The sequence below is a fragment of the Pygocentrus nattereri genome, chromosome 1 (genome assembly GCF_015220715.1).
Source record: "Pygocentrus nattereri isolate fPygNat1 chromosome 1, fPygNat1.pri, whole genome shotgun sequence".
Classification (NCBI taxonomy): Eukaryota; Metazoa; Chordata; class Actinopteri; order Characiformes; family Serrasalmidae; genus Pygocentrus; species Pygocentrus nattereri.
Window position 1 is genome coordinate 28,860,930 of NC_051211.1, and position 21,778 is coordinate 28,882,707.

At 38.4% G+C, this 21,778-nt stretch overlaps 1 protein-coding gene across 4 annotated transcripts in view; it reads left to right on the forward strand.

Annotated features, from left to right (window-relative positions):
• The window catches only part of LOC108435120 (glutamate receptor ionotropic, kainate 2-like), a 106,009-nt gene that overhangs the window by 66,974 nt on the left and 17,257 nt on the right, over positions 1 to 21,778 (forward strand). For 3 of the 4 annotated variants that reach the window (XM_037541138.1, XM_037541131.1, XM_017710717.2), the window contains exons 7-11: positions 8,714 to 8,857; positions 9,855 to 9,962; positions 11,654 to 11,767; positions 14,600 to 14,806; positions 20,569 to 20,792. In XM_037541138.1, coding sequence (XP_037397035.1) covers positions 8,714 to 8,857; positions 9,855 to 9,962; positions 11,654 to 11,767; positions 14,600 to 14,806; positions 20,569 to 20,792 — 797 coding nt within the window. The remainder of the gene's footprint in view (positions 1 to 8,713; positions 8,858 to 9,854; positions 9,963 to 11,653; positions 11,768 to 14,599; positions 14,807 to 20,568; positions 20,793 to 21,778) is intronic. The other variant, XM_017710718.2, reaches the window with a different exon arrangement.

Consider the following 21,778-nt stretch of genomic DNA (forward strand, 5'->3'; position numbering starts at 1 on the left):
CACTGCACAATTTTGTGAAAACCCTTCCCAGAAGAGTGCAGACTGTTATATCCATAAAGGAGGGGGCAACTCCACTTTGGTTTCGTCGTAGCATTACCACAGAGAAGAATTACTACAGTATAGCCACCAGCATCTGGCACAGATCATGAACTCTCTGAATCTCTCCTATGAAATGATAATGAACTTTACATTACTTTGTCCTGGATTAATCAGAACATTTCTGAAAGATGTTCAAGCACTAAGCTTTTTTGTTGAATCTTGACTTAAAATCTCATTAGCTATCCTTTCTTCATCCAGGGTCCACCAGAGGAGGATAGATTCCCCCACTGAGCCTGGGTTCCTCTCAAAGTTTCTTCCTCTTACTCCAAGGGAGTTTTTCCAAGCCTCTGGCTTGCTCATGAGGGGCTTGGACCCGGATTCGGTTCCTTACATCTATACATGAAACTCCTTTTTTATTTTCTATAATTTTCTTTAACTTTTTTTATTCTTTTGATCCTTCCATAAACAGCTTTTCTGTAAATCAGCATTAAGACAACTCTAGTTGTAAAAAGCGCTATACAAATAAATTTAGTTGTTGTTATAGATATGATGTTCAGGTGTCCACATACCTTTGGCTTTTGGTTAGAGTGACGCATTCACCTTTTACACAGACAACAGAGTCTCAAGTCCTATTCACAACATCACAATGTTCATTATGTTGTAACAATGGTTGATTACAGCTACAGTAAACTTTAGGTTGTTTTAGTGATTGCTAGGGTCTTGTGTCTATTTTGGATCTAAGGACACCTTTTCTGATGAGTGGATTTTAATGCAGACAGGAACTGTATCACATTTCACCCCTTTGACTTGAGTAGGCATGCAAAGGGATGGACTGGCAACAAAAAACATCCCAGGAATCTCCTGTTTCCTGTCTCCTGGCCCCAGTTTGATAGATCGAATTTGAACTAACAACTGTCTATCAACCAACTACTCATTAATTAAAAAAATATTGTTTGTGTTAAGCTAATATGTGAAACACACTGTATCACACACTGAGGGAGGAGTTATAGAGTTTGATGGCCACAGGTAAGAATGATTTCCTGTGGTGCTCTGTGATGCATTTTGGTAGAATGAGTTGCACTGAATGTGCTACTATGTCACTCTGTTGTAGAGTGGGTGGGAGCCATTGTCCATAATGGCTTGCAGCTTAGACAGCGTCCTCCTCTCCGACACTGCTGTCAGCAAGTCCAGCTCCACACCCACAACATCACCGGCCTTGCCGATCAGCCACCCTCAGCCACCGGTCTACCACCCTCAGCCTGCTTCCCCAACACGCAATAACATAGAGGATATCACTTGCCACCACAGACCTCATAGAACATCCTGAGCATAGTCCGGCAGATGTTGATCCTCAGGCACCTCAGAAAATAGAGACGACTTTGGCCCTTCCCGTAGAGGGCGTCAGTGTTATTCGCCCAGTCCAGTTTACTGTCAATATACCCTCCCAGATATTTTTTCTTCTACAGTGTCCACACTGATGTCCCTGATGGACACAGGGGTCACCGGTGCCTTGTTCCTCCTCAGGTCCACCACCAGTTCCTTTGTCTTTGTCACATTGAGCTGCAGATGGTTCAGCTCGCATCATGCGACAAAGTCCTTAACTGTCACCTTTACTCATTCTCATCACCTCTGCTGATACACCCAACTATTGCAGAGTCATCAGAAAACCTCTGAAGGTGGCAAGTCTCTGTGCAGTAACTGAAGTCCATGGTGTAGAGGGTGAAGAGGAAGGGAGAGAGGACAGTTCCTTGCGGGACTCCAATGTTGCTGACCACTCTGTCCGACACACACTCTGTGTCGGTCTGCCAGTCAGGTAGTCAACAATCCAGGGCACTAGGAGGGCATCTACATGCATCACTGTCATCTTATCTAGAAGAGCAGGCCAAATGGTGTTAAGTGCACTGGAGAAGTCAAAAAACATGACCCTCACAGTGCTGGCTGGCTTGTCCAGGCAAGCATAGTCTTGGTAAAGCAGGTAGATGATGGTGTCCTCAATACCAAGGTTGATACGTGAACTGGAGGGGGTCTAGAAATGCCTGGACTGTGGGCCAGAGCTGATCCAAGATGAGCCTCTCCATGGTCTTCATGATGTGGGATGGCACTGCCACTGGCCTTTAGTCCTTGATGTCACTGGGTTATGGCATCTTCAGAACAGTAGCAATGCAGGACTTCTTGCACATCATAGGGACCCTCTGGAGACTCAGGCTCATGTTGAAGACATGATGCAGTACTCCACAAAGCTGGGAGGCACAGTCTTTAAGCACCCTGGAGGGGACCCTATCGGGGCCTGCAGCCTTGTTTGTGTGGAATCTCTTCAGTTGTCTTCTCACCTGGTCAGCAGTTAGACTCACTGTAGAGGTGACAGGTGGGGGAGGAGTTGAGGTGTGAGGTGGAGTGTCGAAGGAAGGGAGCAGGCTATCAGGAGGGGAGAGAGAGTGAGTGGAGTGAGCTGCTGAGGACCGGCAACAGAGGAGACAGGACGGGGAAGGACATATCCAGCAGAGTCCATGCTGCCCTCTACTCCTCTGTTGTTACTGGATCTGAAGCTGGTGATGGTTCTCATTCCACTCCAAACCTCCCTCGTGTTGTTATGCTGGAGTTTCCACTCCAGCTTCCTCCTATATTTGTTCTTAGCCTCCCTGATAGTTGTCTTCAGTTCCCTCTGGATTGTTCTCACCTCCTCCCTGTCTCCAGCTCTGAAGGCCCTCTTCTTGTTGTTAATATCTTTTGTTACCGATAGCTTGTTGTTTGGGTAACATTTAACAGTCCTGGTTGGGACAGTGGAGTCTACACAGAAGTTAATGTAGTACATGATGCACTCTGTGAGCCACACAGAGAGGACATTGATGGGCCAATCAGTAGCCTCAAAGCAATCCTGCAGTGCCTCATAAGTCTCCTCAGACCATCTACTCTCTGTCTGCATGGTCACAGGCTGATTCTTCACCAGTGGCACATACTAGGGACTGAGGTTCACCAAGTTGTGGTCTGACCTACCCAGAGCGGAGCAGCTGTATGCATCCTTAACATTAGCATACAGCAGGTCCAGTGTTCTTTCCTCTCTGGTGGGACAGTCCACATACAGAGTGACGTTTGGTAGTGCCTTGGCCATAGTGACATGGCTAAAGTCACCCGATATGGCAATAAAGGCACTCGGTTTGGAGACGTGCTATGGTGGAATAAATGATGTCACACGCTAACATCGGGTTGGCGGGGGGGGTCATAAACAGCCACGATAATAACATGGGAGAACTCCTACAGTAGTCAACAGTCAACAGCTCAATGTCTTGGCAACAGGCACGTTCAACTAGCACAGTGAGCCCTCCTCCTTTACGCATACCGCTCTCGGTGTAGCCCTGGTCGGCCCGAATAGTCTGAAAGCCATCAATGGAAATGTTGTAATACGGAATGTCCTGGTGTAGCCATGTCTCCGAATAAGCAAATTAAGCTACACTCCTCATAGTCTCTCTGACTCCTGGCTAGTGCTGTTAGGTCATCCATTTTATTAGCCAACGATCTCACATTGCCCATGATGAGAGAAGGGAGACACAGTTTATATCCCCTCTTCTCCCTAAGCCTCCGTCATCTCACCCTCACTTTCCCTGTGCACTGTTTTGTTCCTCACACCTGCATTACCCAAGTGGCCACTTGCAGTGCAAGGGGAAGAAGGGACAGTGAGCAGTGGATCGGAATGCATTCGACTTTGCCTGTGTTAGCCTCAGTAAGGCAATTAGCTACCCATGCAAACTTTGCAATGTAGAGTGCTTTTTGAGAAGTCTGAACATAACACACAAAGTAGTTGTCCACAAAATGTGTATAATTATAACCTTTGTTTAGTGTATCTTATTGTCTGTTTTATTATATCGCACTACTGTAGTGTGTTGCCATTATATTTTTAGGCTAACTGTGAAGCTTTTAGCTTGCTAGCTAGCACAGTAAAGTAGTGAAACTGGCAGAATAAATTAAAGTGGAGAAGTTTGGTACCTAAAACGACCTAAAAGCTGATCATCACCACCGCTGACTGAGAACACAACATGACAGAAAAGATGAAAGAGAGTGGAGATGAAGCTGAAGAGAAATGCTTTTCACTTTTCCTTTTTTTGACAGAATGCACACACAATCCATCACACACATACACACGCACATGCACTGAAATGTCATCCCTACTTCTAGAGTAGTTGTCTGCAATTACTGTCTTTGGAACCAGAAGCCATTATTAACTTAATAATACATCCACACACACACACACACTGACAGCTGAATTACACACACACAGTTGGCACCCACCTGTGGGACCAGTGTTTGAAGCAGGCAGCTCTCATCATCGTCTACTTCATCATAGCTTTGTCAGTCTCTATGCACCATTGAATGAATGTGTGTTGTATGCCTGAGTAGCTGCACACATCAGTGAGCCTGACAAGGCATGTTCCCTTGTCAGAACTGTATCCATCTAGATACGCCATACGTCACTGGAACAGAGTGACCTTTGAGAAATTAGATTGCTTACTATAGTTACTATAGTTTTTGCTAAATCAAAATCAACCTTTTGCATATTTTTTTTTAATTCCTCGACTTGGCGTAGTCAAAAGTTCTTAGGTTAAGTCAGCAAAACAGTTTAAGAAAAAACAAGACTAACAAGCTTAGTTTTTGTGGGACTGCAATCAGCTAGCAGCATAACATTTGTCACCAAAATGTCAATGACATTTCAACAACTTTTTTTGTTTAATATATTTCCCTGTGCTGTTTGAAAGACCAATGTGATAAGTGTGGGGGAGAACACTTTAATTCAGCTTATGATAGTGTTTCAGCTTTTCTCACCTGTGAAAAAAGAGTTGTTTTCTTGTTGTTGATGCTATTTTCAAATGAGAAAACTCCATGTCGGGTGTGACAGGGCTAAACACATGGAGTAGGTAATGTAATTGGGCTGCTGTGTAAAGCTCAAAAATGGCCGGAGTCAAACATTATCTTCTCTGCTGCAGTGGAACACAGTATGAGTGGGCCACCACACACTGGACGCACTGCACAGCATTGTGTCACGTAGCAGAAGGCTGCCAAAGACCACATGCAGTGAGAGTGCCGATAAACAGATATTAAATTTATTTTGAAAATGTACTTATTTAAATTGAATGACAGTAATTTTCAATATAATTTTTGACACTTGCCATTAGTTTACTACCTCTTCACAAACTCACTGAAGCTGAAAGATATGAGGTGACAAATAAAAAAGACTAGTAATATTAGCTGTAGGTAACAGACCATTTTCTGCTTAATTAGCATTTGTCTGTCTCACTGCCTTTCTCTGTGTAAATTTCTCATGTGGTTGCCTCTTTCTCTCTGGTTGCTTCCTTAATTGTTTAATTTTGTTGGTGGACTTTTAATCTGATAATCCATATAGCTTTCTAGCAGTTACCCAGAATAATGTGTAGTCAAGCAAAACCTCTCCAGATCACTTTAAAATTTATGCAAGAACATTCTTTGTGTTAACAAATGTACACTACCATAATAAAAAATAATCTATAGCTCAAACTTTGAACTTTTGATGTTTTTGTAAGGCCCATGATGTGTTTCAGTAAATGCATTTTCTGCTTTCCTGTATTTATATTTTGCTTCTTGCAACAAATGACTCAATCAGTCCAAATAAATAATTGCGGTGATTATGTCATAATTGTGACATGCATAGTCATATCCTACTGATAACAGCTGAAGAGCTAAATAGTTGAGGCAGTATTTTGTTCACAGAGTCACTGTCACTCTCTAAGCAGTATATCTAGCTTAATTAGTACAATGGAAATAAAAATCCCCCTCAAGAAAGAGATGCTAACAAGTGTGCATTTACATTAGCAGGCACCTCCAGCAGTCCCCGCTAAGAGTACTACTTGTCCCTCGACTAGCTTTTGAAGGAGATGGTTTAGTACACACTCCATTATTCCATTTTCAAAGCAAGACGGAGTTTGACAGGAGTCTTGCCATGATGGCTTAGGATTAACAGGCCATTACTGGCCAGCTGGCAGGCATACTGTCAAGCCTCGTCACTTAGTTAGCCTGAATTTGTTTGTTTTTTTTTTGTGCTCTGTCAAATACATTCATGGCTAAACTGTTAACTGCAACAGCTCAATAATGCAATTCTTCTGTTTTTCTTGTATTCAATTTTTGTTTATAATTAGAACGACTAAAAATAATTGAGCTGTAACATTTCCATGTGTGTGTGTGTGTGTGTGTGTGTGTGGTGTATAAGTGTGAGTAATTAGCAGTGGAGCAACACTGTATGTGTACAGGGTGGTGTGATGAAAATTGGGCATCTCTCAATGGATGCCACCCCTGCCAATAAAAATTCCTAATCAAGTCTAGCAGAACATTATTGTTCCCTTTTTTTCATGTTCTCTCCCACTCTCACATCCTCTCTGTACCTCTGTTTTCCTCTCCTTCTGAATCTCTTTTGCTTAGGAACTGGTTATGAACCAAAACATTTGCAGAGTTCTTAAAAAAGTGTGAGTGTTGCTGTATCTTTTATATTTATCTTGTATTTTTTTTTAAATGCTCTTCAATGAAGAAAACACAAACGATAGCACATTCCACTGATCTTGATTCTTTAGTTGTCATGAGAGCCCCCACTCTACAGAACCAAACACAGTTTCAGAAGATACTAATGAATAAGCAGACCAGTCAATAGTCCAGAACATGAGATCTCACAAAACTTCTTGTGAATGTGACTTTATATCAAAACAAATATGGCAGATGGCAGCAATGCACAGATTACAGTATTAAATTTAACAGCATAAAAGTGAAAGAGCCACAGAACATGAATGAAAATATACATTAGGATAAAATTCTTTTTATCCTTCTGTTCAGCTCAACTTTCATTGTTTAACAGACGTTGGAGTATTAATTATATAATGGATTATAGACTCCCAGGGCCATAATTAGGAAAAAGTGACCTACATCACATTTGCTACCTTGCAGTGGCACATTTGCAATTGCTACTTATTCAGCTCTTCACTGACCATCTAAATAAGCTTCCACCCATCCTGTAGATAAGAATTAAAAATTAGTCGAAGGGGTAGAATGTTGCAGGGCAGAATTAAAACAAAATAGTTCAAATAGTCTTTTGTTCCTGCTGCTATAAATATATTCAACATCCAAGTTTTGGAGGTTTAGTTTAGGTGTTTTGTTACTTTTTGTGAAAGCTTTGTGGTTTTTGTATATTTTGTGTGTGTTTGGCGGGGGTTATTTTGTATATTGACATTATTTTATTTTTTGTATTGTTGTGTGGATATGATTTTGCACCATTAATCAACTGAATGCCCTACATGGATAGAAACCTGACTGGACTTGAACAGCCAAATATCTATATTACACCAACTGTCAATTACATCTTCATTGTAGTTTTTTCTACCCATCCATAATTTGGCATGGTGAATTTTACTTAATTATTTAATTATTTATTAACCATTCAATTTAAACTGAAAAAAACCCATGTTGAGAACTACATATACTAAATCAGTTCATACCTTTATTTTGATTTTATTTATTTACTTCTCTTTGCCGGCGGCACGGTGGCATGGTGGGTGGCGCTGTCGCCTCACAGCAAGGAGAGCTTAGGTTCGATTCCACGGCTGGGTGAGCAGGGTCCTCTCTGTGTGGAGTTTGCATGTTCTCCCTGTGTCTGCGTGGGTTTCCTCCGGGTTCTCCGGTTTCCTCCCACAGTCCAAAGACATGCAGTCAGGCCAATTGGACATGCTAAATTGCCCCTAGGGGTGAGTGTGTGAGTGTCTGTCTGTCTGCCCTGCGATGGACTGGCGACCTGTCCAGGGTGTATCCTGCCTTCCGCCCAAAGACTGCTGGGATAGGCTCCAGCACCCCACCGTGACCCTGATGAAGAAGCGGCTTAGAAAATGGATGGATGGATGGATGGATGGATGGATGGATGGATGGATGGATGGATGGATGGATGGATACTTCTTTTTGTCTCTGTGTCTGGTTGCTTCACAGTCCTTACTGATTACTGAAAAAATGTACATTAAAAATGTGTTAGAAAAGGTTGTCTAACCAAACACCAGCAAACAGGAACATAGGTCACTTATACTGTAAATGAGACATAATACTGCCTAATCTACATGCTTATTTCATAATCCTCTTGTTATCTTCAAATTTACTAACTTTTTTATCCTTTGGGTCAATTTGACCACAGCAATTTAAACCTCTAGGAAATATGATCTGTTAACTGCCCTCATAAACACTTACATTTATTTCACAATTATATTGTATGTTAACCTGTAGTATGTGTTCTGCATCAATCTGGATAGTGTAGCATCTCTTATAGAAACATAGCAGGCTGTGTATGGCCAAACCACAGATGTTCTGAGGTCTGCTGTTAACCAGTCACTGCTCATTGGGTAGTCTCATAACCTTTTCTACACTGAATCTCATGAAACCCTTTAAAATTACTGAGGTCGAAACTTCAGTTTTCATGCTAGTTACAGCCTAGTACACACCCCACACCACAAGCTAATCTAAGCAGGTTGTCGTTTAAGACCTGCCTGAAAAGGAACACCTTTTGTGGTTATCGAGGGGGCAAATCAGCCTCAAAAGACTCTGAATCAGCCTTATGATCCTATGGCTCGGACTTTCTTCAATGATTAAATGATACTTATCTCTCTGTGTCTTTGTGTGTTCACAGACAGATGCAGCGTTGATGTATGATGCGGTGCATGTTGTAGCAGTAGCAGTGCAGCAGTCCCAGCAGATCACTGTTAGCTCTCTTCAGTGCAACCGACACAAACCCTGGCGTTTTGGAGCAAGGTTCATGAGCCTTATTAAGGAGGTACACACAACAATACACGCACAGTATGTAAGTTCTATATGTGGTCTTGAGTGACCTTCCTTTGAGAGCTGTCACTGTGCCCTTTAGTGGCTTTGGGGGAGATGCAATGTAGGATCTTTATTTAAATCAGCCAGTCACTGCATTTAATGGATGTGTTTTTAAGTTACTTTTGGCTTGCTACGCCTCTCCAGTCATTCGTTTTCACTGACAAAGTGTGAGACCTGAGAATTCAACTATTGGTGCACGTTATCCAGACATTATCCTAAATGGATATTTATTTTATCTATTTTATTTAAAGTATGCTGCATTATAAATCATTAACTGTGAAAGCCAAGACAGTTTTACAAGTGAAATGAGGATGTAATTTTAAAGGAAAGCCTTTACAATTGCTGATAAGCCATCAACTGACCTTTTTTTCCCCACCAACTTGATTTAATATTTAGTTTTCTTCTTCTGCATCATGTATGAACTAAATGTCACATCTAGATGTGTAAGCCTGTGCTAATTTTATCTATATGTTCATACCTTTTCCTTGTACAGATATAGTAGACCTTATTTACACACAGCTGTTTATCTGTTCTTCTTTCTTTGTTGTGCCTCTACTTATCTTGAGGCAGCATCATTGTAGGTAATTGGTGAAAATGGCACAATCTACTTTTTCTTTGTTACTCTCTCTAGCCCATATACTTCAATTTCTCTCTCTCTCTCTCTCTCTCTCTCTCTCTCTCTCTCTCTCTCTCTCTCTCTCTCTCTGCTTTACTCTCTGAAAGCTTTGAAGTCAGACTTCAGAAACATCCAGCTTCAAGAACAATATAGCTGACAGCCTCTTTGTAGTGCTCCACTGTGTCCAGATGCCAGGAGCTTGTGCTTTTTGATCACCCTTCTCATTATCACAGAAAGAAAGCCTTGTTGAATGTGTGTTCATAGAATGTTAATATCTCTGTTATAACATATTTGCAATTGTGTAATAGAATATCTGTGGTCTTTTTTTTTAAAGGCTTCTTGGGATGGACTGACAGGGCGAGTTCTCTTCAACAAAACAAATGGCTTGAGAACAGATTTTGATCTAGATGTGATTAGTCTGAAGGAGGATGGACTGGAGAAGGTACTCTGTGGATATGTGTGTGTGTGTTTGTGTGTGTGTGTGTGAGAGATTGTGTGGATTTAATTCAGTTCAGTTTTCCATTATTGTCATAATAAAAGTACATCATAAAGAAAACCTTTCACTGTTCTGTACAATATAACATGAAACACAACAAATTACAAAAATACAATATGGATGATGGAACAGTAGACAGCTAAGCACCATGCCATGGACCAGTACCAGGCACTGGGTTGTTTAGCATTGTACTGTAGAACTTTTATTAGGCATGACATTTTGGTCTAAACCTGAATGTAACTTGAATAAGACCCTACAAACATTTTGTGTCCGAAAGCAACCCAAGCCCAGCTATATTCTGTCCTGACCCAAACCACATCATGTTTTGAGTCTGACACTATGCTAGAACATGCGTCCTCTGAGTCATGTAAAACCAGCCACCGCATCTTTTCAAACTGCCACAACACATCACTATTGGACAGCTGAATGCACTTGAAGTAGAATGCTAGCTGCCAATTCTCCAGCATGTTAGATATAAAAAGATTGTAGGTAGTGAGGGTTTGTCAGAATATTTCCACCAGGTTACTACAATGCATTAGTGAGCAGGGGCAATTAGCCTAATTGCTCATCCCTGTTTGGTCTTGCAATTTTGAAGTTTAAGTTGCTTCAAGGGAATGTTGCTTTCTGTCAGGTAATAGCTTTCTAGTGGCAAGTGAAGAACCTTTTCTGGTCTTCAGCCTTGACAGTCTCTAATGCAAGGCTCTGTAACAGCGTGTTTGCCAAAAATACTCCATTTGCCACACAGATATAACACCACACTACAACTGCCTTGTGCTTGTATGTTAAAGGTGCATTCAAAATTTTGATTTCCATACAATTTGTTAGTTTGAAATGTCATTTTGTTACAGATTGTATGGATTAACTATATACACCAGCAAAATATAGGCTATTAACATAACATGATAAAAAGGTTGGGAAATACAAAAAGTACAGGACAAAGGACAGACAGTTAAATCTTAGAACTCCACAGTTAGTTTTTAATTATGTGGTATTTATCAAAAGTAATTACGTAGTTACACATTTAACAATGAGTTACACACTGAAGTATCATTTCATTAAATTTACGTTCTGTACTGGCATGTTTGAATCAGCAACTTTTGTTTTGACATCAAGAAATGACAGACATATGGCAAAACGTACCTGAAGGCTGTACATAGAACTTATCTCTATGAGAAATAAGAAATAAGAAATATCTCTTCTTATGCTTTCTAACACAACTACAATATCAATTAAACATTTAAAATCCATACAGAATTGTTTTGCTTATTTCAGTTGACTACACTAAAAAATGAAGATTCAAACAGTTGCAAACATGTTACCTTTGCAGAATTTTGTCTTTATGAAGTAAAGATGATGACAATTGTGATGACAATTGTGTCATAACATGCATTTTTTATTTAATGTGATATATCATTAAAGCATTCATCATTTAAATTCACCATTTGAGAATGAATTAATATCGAAATACACACTGCTTTTGTCAGCAGCTTCTAAGATTTGAGGCAGTACACAGTTTAGTGCTGGACAGCCAGTACCATCATAAAAGTAACACAGATACATGTTTGTTTTTTATGTGTGCATGTGTAATATAGTCACATGTTTCATGTTTCATGTTTTTTTGTTATTTTCATCCCTAGATTGGCACATGGGAACCTGTGAATGGCCTTAATATGACCGAACATCACAAGAGTAAAATGACCAATGTTACAAACTCCTTGTCCAACAAATCACTAAGGGTGGCCACTATTCTGGTAAACACATACATCTACACAAAATAAAAAACAATCACATGCTCACCCAGCCCTCCCTCACCATGCACAGTTGGGAGTAATAGCTTAGTAGTAACTTATGGTATTACGTTCAGTTCTGTGCAAAAGTCAGAGACCACCTTACATTTATTTATTTTCCAGTCAAAACAGCAATTAAAATAAGTTACAGCATCCGGGAAAAAACAGAAAACTATACAGAAGCCTCAGCAACTAAACACAATTTCTAGTTATTTTGTTCACCCTTTACCTTTATGTCAGCCTTTTAAATTCTTTTCAGGAAGCTTGCTTTTAGCTTTTCAAAAAATCTGCAGGGATCATTTTTCAAACCTCTAAAGTTGAGTCTTAGAAGTTGGTAGCATCTTCTGCTTCTCATTTTCTAATTATTCCTAAACACACTTAATGATGTTGAGAACTGGACTCTGGGGTAGCCAGTCCTGTCTTTGTTTGGTTTGCAAATTGTCTTCCTTTTCTTAGTAATGGCTGCTTGACAGTTTTTCTGATGGTGATAGGTTTTTTGGCCTATCAGGTCTTGCACAGTTGTTATGAAATCTCATTTTCTCTACAACCCAATTAAAAAAATGGATGCTGTGGAAAATGTAAATAAAAACAGAATGCAATGATGTGTAAATGGTTTAAACCCTATATTTAATTGAAAATAGTACAAAAACAACATTTAAAATTTTGAAACTAAAATTTTTTTAACATATATGCCCATTAAATTTGATATAAACAACATGTTTTTAAAAAATGGCACAGGTACATGTTTACCACTCTGTTATGATCTCTTCTTTCAACAACACACTGTAAGCATTCTGGGACAATTTACTGTAGTTTTGAAAGTGAAATGTCATTCTATTCTTGCTTGATAAAGGATTTCAGCTGCTCAATAGTTTGGGGTCTACTTTGGTGTAATTTTAATTTTATAATGTGGCAAATGATTTCAATGGATTAGGCCAGTTCAGCACCCGGACTCTTTTACTACAGAACCCTGCTGTTGTAATATGTGCAGAATTTAGTTTGGCATTGTCTTGCTGAAAAAAGCTGAAGAAGACGTCATCTGGATGACAGCATATGTTGCTTAGGAATCTTTATATATTGCTCAGCATTGATGGTGCCTTTACAGAAGTCTTCCATGCCATGTGCACTAACCCCAAAACCATTACGAAACCTAGCTTTTGAATTGTTTGCTGATACAAGTAGGATGGTTCCTCTCTTCTTTAGCCTAGAGGACGTGGCCTTCATGATTTCCAAAAAAAAAAAAGCTAATTTTGATTTCTGTGACCACAGGAGCTAGGGCCCAGAGAAGGCAGCAAGGTTTCTGGAACGTGTTTCTTTTTTTGCATTGAGTTTGACCTTGCAATTCTGAATGCAGCAAGAACTGTGTTCACAGACGAAGGTTTTCAGAAGTGTTCCTGAGCCCATGCAGTGATTTCCACTACAAAATAATGCCACAAATATTGAGATTACAGCCATTCAATATTGGTTTTCTGCCATGGCCCTTGTATGCAAAGTTTCCTCTGGATTCTCTGAATCTTTAATGATACAATGCACTGTAGATGACGAAATTCCTCAGTTTTTTGTTATTCATATGTTGAGGAACATTATTTCACTTCTCACCCTCACAGTCTTTCACAGAGTGATGAATCCTAATTAGTTGTGAGGATGTTCTACCTGGTGGTTTTTAGCATTAAACAGCTTTACCAGTCTTTCATTGCCCCTTTCCCTGCTTTTTTTAAAACATGCTGCTGGCATCAGATGGAAAATATCTCAGTTTCAGCATTTGATATGTTGTCTTTCTACTATTTTTAATTAAATATAGGGTTTAAATTATATTCATGTTACATTTTGCACAGCATTTTGTCTCTGTACTGTGTGAAATCATGGGAAGAAAATATTTAAATTGTTTTGCTTTGACAAACTGTAGGTCCTTTGCCTTCACCCTTTTAAATTGGTCAATAGGATGTCTGAGAATTTCTTTTTAATTTCTCCCCTTTGATGTTTCATAGAGTTCAGGAATTACTTTACTGTTGAAATGTGTGCAGGAAGAGACATTTGTAAAGGCTCCTGCACACTGGACGTGCAGCATCACATAGCAGAGTGGCTATAGAATGCTGGTGAATTGTGCTCCTTTGTCAAAATGGCCTACATAGGGATATATATATACATGGCATACATATATACATGGCATATATAGGGAGAACTCTACATAAAATTCTAGGTAGGATTTTTTGAGAGCCTGAATCACTACATTTATGATGGAATGGGAAAACGCAAAGAAGCTGGCAAATAGGAAACTGAAGTCGACTTTTTATTCAACAGTTTTTTTTTTCCCATTACACCTTGGATGGTGTAGCAGTCTAGATGAGGTAACTTACCATTAGCATTTGTCTGTTTACCTAAAAGAATGGCTGCTGGATTCACAAGCACCGCAACATGACAAATTGATTTTGTGTACCTTCGTTATAAACAAAGGATTTGAATTTGTGGACATTGCGCGTCTGTTGTGCAGTGGACCTCTCTCTGTGATGCTAGTGCTCACCATTGTCACAGTGGAGCTAAGAAAATATTAGTTATTTAGTTTTCCCACTCTTCTTCAGCTCGTAGGCATTGATAGGCTCCAGGGATTGATAGGCTCCAGGCTCAGTTTTGGAATTTATAGGAAAATAACAGGCATATCATAATACTGCTTTTCATGTGTGAGTATTGAACCATTGTGGGCATACCAAATGATTCTGTAACATACTGTGTACTGTTACATCCCTACACTGTACATATTTGTAAAAGTAGTTTCAGTCTACTCTCTCATGTCTGCAGGAAGAACCATATTTGATGTTCAAGAAGTCAGACAAGCCTCTGTGTGGAAATGACCGTTTCGAGGGCTATTGTGTGGATTTGCTGCGAGAGCTGGCTGCCATTTTGGGATTCCGCTATGAGATCCAGCTGGTGGAGGATGGAAAGTATGGCGCGCTGGAGGAAAGCACAGGCCAGTGGAATGGAATGGTCCGAGAACTAATGGACCATGTGAGTGTTCATCTCAGGTTCATATGGGTTGTTGTAAGAGCCTTTATTTTTAATTATTTTAAAACAATATACATTTACTGTGAAAAATAAATCACATCTGTTCATGAGTTTAACAAAAAATCTAAATCCTATAAAGAGGCAGATGACAGTTGTTACAAGATGATCTACTGCCTGAGGCTTTAGATAGAGATCATGGTCAGAGAACTCATGGACCACTGAGTTAGTGGTAGTTTCATATGGGTTGTGTTGTGGGTGTTTTATTTTCTGTTTTGGTGTGGTGTATTTTCTGTACAACACAGTATCTCTGTTTGTGCACATTGAGCTCTTTCTGTCTCTCTTTATTAAAATAGCTTCTCTGTAACTAGCCCTAGCCTGTTGTGAAGACATCTGTTTCCTTCTTCATCTTGTGAAGGAACTGGAAATAATGATGATTTCTGAATATGTAACATTTATTCAGCAAAATCTGTCTGTTACAGTGGTCTCTTATCAGCATAACACAGACCCATTCTGACAGTATGTGCTATACTGGTAAGTGGCTCGTGAAAAATTGGGGGATATGCAAAATTAAGGAAGATTTTCCAGTTATTTTTGTAGGCAGCAGCTTCTACAGTCAAAGACTGGGGCAGATGCCTTGTAACATAGTTGATGTACATACATATAAGCCTACTGGCTGTTTCATGAAACATTATGCAAGAAGATCAGTGGTGACCAGGATCTGCTTTCCTGCAGAGTTTAGTTTCAAACTGCCCCAAACTTAGCTAACACTAATGCACCTGATAGAGCCCATCAGAAACTTCTGAAGATATTCATTAGCTGGTGTGGTAGTTGGTGGTTGGAACTAGTGTCCTTCGGGAAGGTGGATCTTCAGAACCAGATACGGTGTCAACTGGCCTAGAAATTAAGGGGTGGCAATTGCAACAGTCCCCATTATATGACATTGTCATGATACTGGAGCCACAATACAAGTATACTGCAACATATTAAGACTTATGAAATGCTTAGTTTGCTAATATAACATACTGTCATAAATTGACATTTATTACTTTTCACTGTTAATCTAAAAGTTAAAGTTTTATCCAGTGAAACTTCAAACTTTTTTTACTGACGTAAAAACTGAATTGTGAAGTATCAGAAGACAAATCAACATTCATAAAAACCTTGTCAATACATTTAGTAGGTGATTTTATTTGACATAGACAAAGCAAATTCCAAAACAGGCTTTGTTCTTACAAGTTTAACAAATCCAAAGTAAAGTATCCAAAGTTATTCAAAGTAATTTACAGTGGCAAGTGACTGAAATGTTAAGAATATCACCAGCTAATATTATTGAAGTATTTCTAATTCCTGTGTATGTGCAGCAAATGTGTTATTCATTATACAACCGAACCACCTCTAACGATAATTCCACTAACAGGAACCTTGGTCTCACCATGAAAGAGGTTAAGATTAGAAAATTAAGACAGAAAATTATTTTGGTTTAGTAAATTAGTTGGTTAATTGTTTGGTTAGTCAATAAGTAGATTTAATTATTGGGATTAGTACATGTTAAAAACGTAAACCTTAATACTTAGGCCTGCACGTATCAGTACTTTAACCCAGAATATTTCAGTATTATAAAATATAATTTCTTTTTCTCTTAAACCTACTATCAGTGTTGGGCAAAATAACTTTAAAGTAATGATGGCTGAATACTGAAAACACCATTCTAAATGTATTCAGTATTGTATTCCACAACAATAAATAACAAGGTAACATATTCAGAGTGCTCCTACAGTACCTTCCACAAATATTGGCACTCCTGCTAATCATGAGCAGAATTAGCTGTAAAAACATTCTCAAGTACTTGTCCTATTGACCTTTAAAAATAAAAAAATCTAAATCCTAAACTCTATGAATGACATATTGATTGAAGGATAAAACAGAATCTTGTCATGAAATAAATATTTTACATTTATATTTATATCTATGTGAGCAACAAGAATATACCTATTCATATTCATATTTTAAGTCCACCAGAGTGACTAGGAACACTTAAATGGTCAGCCATGCTTTCCTGTTTTATTAGGGAACATTAGAACGACCGGAGAATACAGCAGTTATGTACAAAAAAAGGTTATTGAAAATGTCCATTTCCACTTTCAGATCAATAATTAAGACATTTAAAACAACTGGAGATGTTAAAATCTCCAGGGAAAAGGACTTATGTCTATACTGACCCCATGCACGTTGAGAAGGATGGTTTGAGGGGATAAAGAATCTGCACAGATCACAGATATAAAATTACAAACTAAAACACTGACTATATAACCACACTTTATAAACACCAGAGGTGAGTTTGGCATGGACACAAATATAGCCATGCCGAAAGGTACATCATCCCCAATGTGAAGTGGATCTGTGATGCTGTGGGCCGGGTTTTCTTTCATAGGCTCTGGACAATTTTTTCAGATACGTGGTATCACAGACTCGAGCCACTTCTAGTACCACCAGACATTTGAGAAAAATGTTTATTTCCTGATATGATCAAATTTTTTTGTCAATTATTGAACTTAAAGGTTAGATTTTTGTTATTAATGTTTTGAATGAAAGATCAAAAGTATAAGCAATAAAGAATATTTTTTATAGCCTGTCACAGAATGTTTACTACAGGTGCCAATATTTATGGAAGACACTATACATTCTGATAAGGTACATGAGAAAAACTCTGCTGTTGCAGTTTTATTTAATTCATGCTTTTCTGTGTGTGACGGGGAGCGAGGAAGCGGACGCATACGCTGAGATAAGCAAGATTTATTAGGGGCAAATCCAGGGTCGTGGTCGAAACAGTCCAGGGTCAATGAGCCAATATGGACAGATCTTGGGTCAGACATGACAAACAAACTATAAACAGACTCAAGCAAACAAACATAGACCAATACAAAGACCGGCGAACACAAGGGGCAAACACAGGGCTTAAATAACAGGGAAAACGAGGGACAGGTGCAAACAATCATGGGAGGAGTTACAAAACCAAAACAAAGGCACATGGGCTAAACCAAAACACAAAGACATGGACAGGACTGGGAGAGGCCAATCGTGACACTGTGCTGCAAGCGGTCAGCACTTTGCTTCATGCAGTCCTTCTGTTACTGTTTCATGAACAATTCACTTATTTAAATAAAGTTCCAAAATCCTCAACATTATTTTAGATCTTATCACCTGTTTCAGTTCACTGCTGCTCCTATAATTCCACTGTCATCTCAATGAACATGTCCACTACTGGGGAAACAGCTCAGTTGGATAAATCACATTGATTTATCAGTCTACTCAGGTTTTAACAGGAACTTAAGTGTTTGCAAAGAAGTTGTCCTTTCTCCTTTACTTAAATTCTTCTTTAGAGTATGTCTTTACACACTGTTTGCTTTAGATGGTCTATATTTTTTCAATTTAGTGGGATAAGAAAGGAATCTTAATAAAGGTAACTGTTGTCTGAATACAAAATGTAACTTGGAAAGTGGTCTTTACAAAATATAACTTGAAACAGAGGCTTATTTTTTGTGTTCTGAATATGTATTCCAAACACTTGTATTCCATTCCATCCCAACCCTGTCTACTATATAGTATACTTTTGTTTAGCCTCTGTAAAATTGGTAAACTAATTGATAAAGTAATGATTACAGAGGAATACGCCAGCATTTTTCAACCTGTGCCACATTTGTAGCATACATAGTTGTGTAGTTAATCACCAGTGGCAAGGATTTTAATGCAGAACAGAAAAGAGCAGAAGCTAGAAAATTCTAAATCCAACTCCAAACACATTTATAATAGAAATAAATACAAGTTACATGTAAATTATAACTTCAGGGCATTAATATATGCATGAATTAATGAATTAAAAATATGTGCAAAATTCTGATATGTTCCATCCCTGCACAACCATAAAAAACTGATGTTCATTTCATTACCAACACATTGTCTTTGACCTGAGAGCTAATGTCAGTGAGGGATGGAGGAGGGCAGAGTGGGTTATAGGAACATGGTTTTCTCCAGAGATCTTATTAACAGACATTGCAGTCAGAGCATGTCCCTGTGTAAGAGCAGCTCTAACCCGACGCTAGGGAGGGCCACTACACGAATTAGTAATATAATCCTTAAATTAGCTGTATGTGATCACTTGAATGTTGATTAGTTGGAGCATCTGATTTCTTTTTGATCTCAATGGCTTGGTTAAGTACCTCATAATATAGCATCATTATTACTTACTCTTCATCTTAGTGTGGGATTTAGATCGCTTTAAACAAACCATTAGTTGTTTAATGCTGTGTAAATTTTGTTATTTTTATAAACACATTTTAACAATCCCAGCATTTAATCTGTGAATTTCAAGAATCAGTAAACTAATTGATAAAATACGCAATAAACTGATTTTATCATAAACGTGTTGCTGATATTAAAGGAAAAAAATCTTTTTCAGCGTCTAGCTGACACATTTGTAGTGTGCCATTACTGCAGTTACTAAAGTTTTGTTTCACACTTCTAGAGCCTAAGAGTAGCTAAACAGTTACAGTTTGCAGTTACTATAGTTACTGAATAATAAGCCTTAGTATGTAATAAGCCTAGGATTTAAAGGGGTTAACTTGTTAAGATGCAAACAAAGTCATTCAGAGTGGTTTGGGGTGAAATGCTCTGTTCTAGTGAAACGTATTGAGACAGAGTTGTTCACAGTGGTGGTGATAGGAACCAGACATCTGAAGTCTTTAAAAGTTCTCACAAAATGCAGTAGTTTTGACATTATGTTTTCGAGAGGGTTTTTGAGGTTTGAGCCTAAAAATATTTATTTTTTTATCTATTCACTGGTTGTGAAGATATCTTTACTCCTGGTTCTTGTCACCACAATTGTGAAGAAATCTGAGTTGGTAAAATTGCCTACATTATACTGTTTAACATCAGTCCTCTCTAAATGACTTCATTTACATATCAACAATTGAATTACACAGATTATTTTTATAAAATTGATATTTGGGCCATTGTTAAAAAGAACACTTATTGGGTTAATCTAACCCAGGAAGATTGGTTTATCAATTTGTCATGGCAAGATAGATTAACTGTTCAACCCTCATTTTATTTCATGTTGGGTTCAAATATAAAAAAGCAAATAATTAAGTAACTGGCCGTAATTCATTTGAATTATTGTGGCGGTATGGCACTGAAAGTCAGCTTCATTCATCATTGTACAATAAAAAATTATCATGAGATTAAAAAAACATACAAAGAATGCAGCCCAAAGACAATGCTAATGCAAGTAAGGCAAAAAAAAAGTGACTAACGTTACCTATAAAGTTACAGTTAGGTACAAAAGTGGTTACTGACCTTTTATATCTGCCCCTTTGTTGGATCAGCTTGAGGTCTGCTTTCTTGTGGTGAAGTGGAAAAGGCCAGTTTGATAACAAACTGAAGCAAACTTCAGCAGCTGGGTTAAAGTGACTCAGTGGCTGGGTAGCTACACCTGGCAGTACTGAAAGGTGGAAGGGCTGTGGTCATGTTTGTATTGTCTGTACTTTTGCTGAGATTGACCCTGCCACTAACCCTCAGCAGCTAGGCTACACAAACTATCCAGCTCAGTGCAAAAACCCAAAGCCCAAAATATAGAAAATGATGCCACAGCCAAATAAATAAATAAACAAACAAATAAATAAATAAAACATTTTTGTAGTGTATGGAGCGGATGAATCTATGTTTTGAGTAATGCTTTCCCTATGCTATTGTTTTGATATGTTTGACAGAAAGCAGACTTGGCAGTGGCTCCCTTGACCATAACATACGTGAGGGAGAAGGTGATTGATTTTTCGAAGCCCTTCATGACGTTGGGCATCAGCATCCTGTACCGCAAGCCCAATGGCACCAACCCTGGCGTGTTCTCATTCCTCAACCCACTCTCTCCTGATATCTGGATGTATATTCTGCTGGCTTACTTGGGTGTCAGTTGTGTGCTGTTTGTCATAGCCAGGTAACATGTCAAGTTTAGCAAAGCAAAAGGTATTGCATATACTGTCAAGATGAAACTCTGGAGTTGTGGAAATGTGTTACACTTTTCACTATAATTGCTAGAAAAATCACCTCTGATTACAGCATACTAACTGAATATAAAGCCATTCATTTCACTTCCTTCAGCACAGAACCTTATTTATTTAAAATGTATTTATTTATATTTTCTGCTTTTGTGTTTTCTTTGAGTCTTTCTTCCATAGTCCTCTAAAATTCTTCCAGTGTCATTTTCACTGAAATAACTGGAATGAGTCTGCTGTGATGCTTATCTATCTTCAAGTTATTCCATTTACTACTGTTACTATGACTACTACCACTATTACTACTCATAATAATAATAATCATAATAATGATAGGAAGAATAATAAAAGCATCATTATTTATATAGCACTTTTGATTTTAATTAGAAAATAGCCTCATGCCAGGTGGATAACCCAAATTTTGGACTCTAAGGCATGGTTCAAATAATAATAATAATAATAATAATAATAATAATAAATGAATTGCAGCATAGAATTTCTTTTTCATTTGCATCTCCAATTTTTTTGCCATCTATGTTTTGTTCTCCTTTAAATCTCTCTTGCTTTTTTAGCTTTGCACTTAACCTTTTCAAAAGGACATCAAGACCTTTTCTTTCTCAGTTATGTTCATGCAGATTTGCTATCCCATATTAGTCTATGTATATGTCTCTCATTACATAGTATCTGTAGAACCACACAAATGAAAGAATTGTAATCAAGACAGCACACATTAACCTCAAGACTTTTGAGTGGTGTGTTGTTTCTTAGACCCTCATAAGAATTGTGGTTAAAGCTGTTTGACTCTCAGTGTTACTGGCACTATGATCTTTAAACAAAAAAGCCACAATTGCCATCTAAGTTGGTTCAGAATATGCATAGAAAAGTACTTTATTCTGATGAGGAATGATGGGTAAGTTTGCTGTTCAAT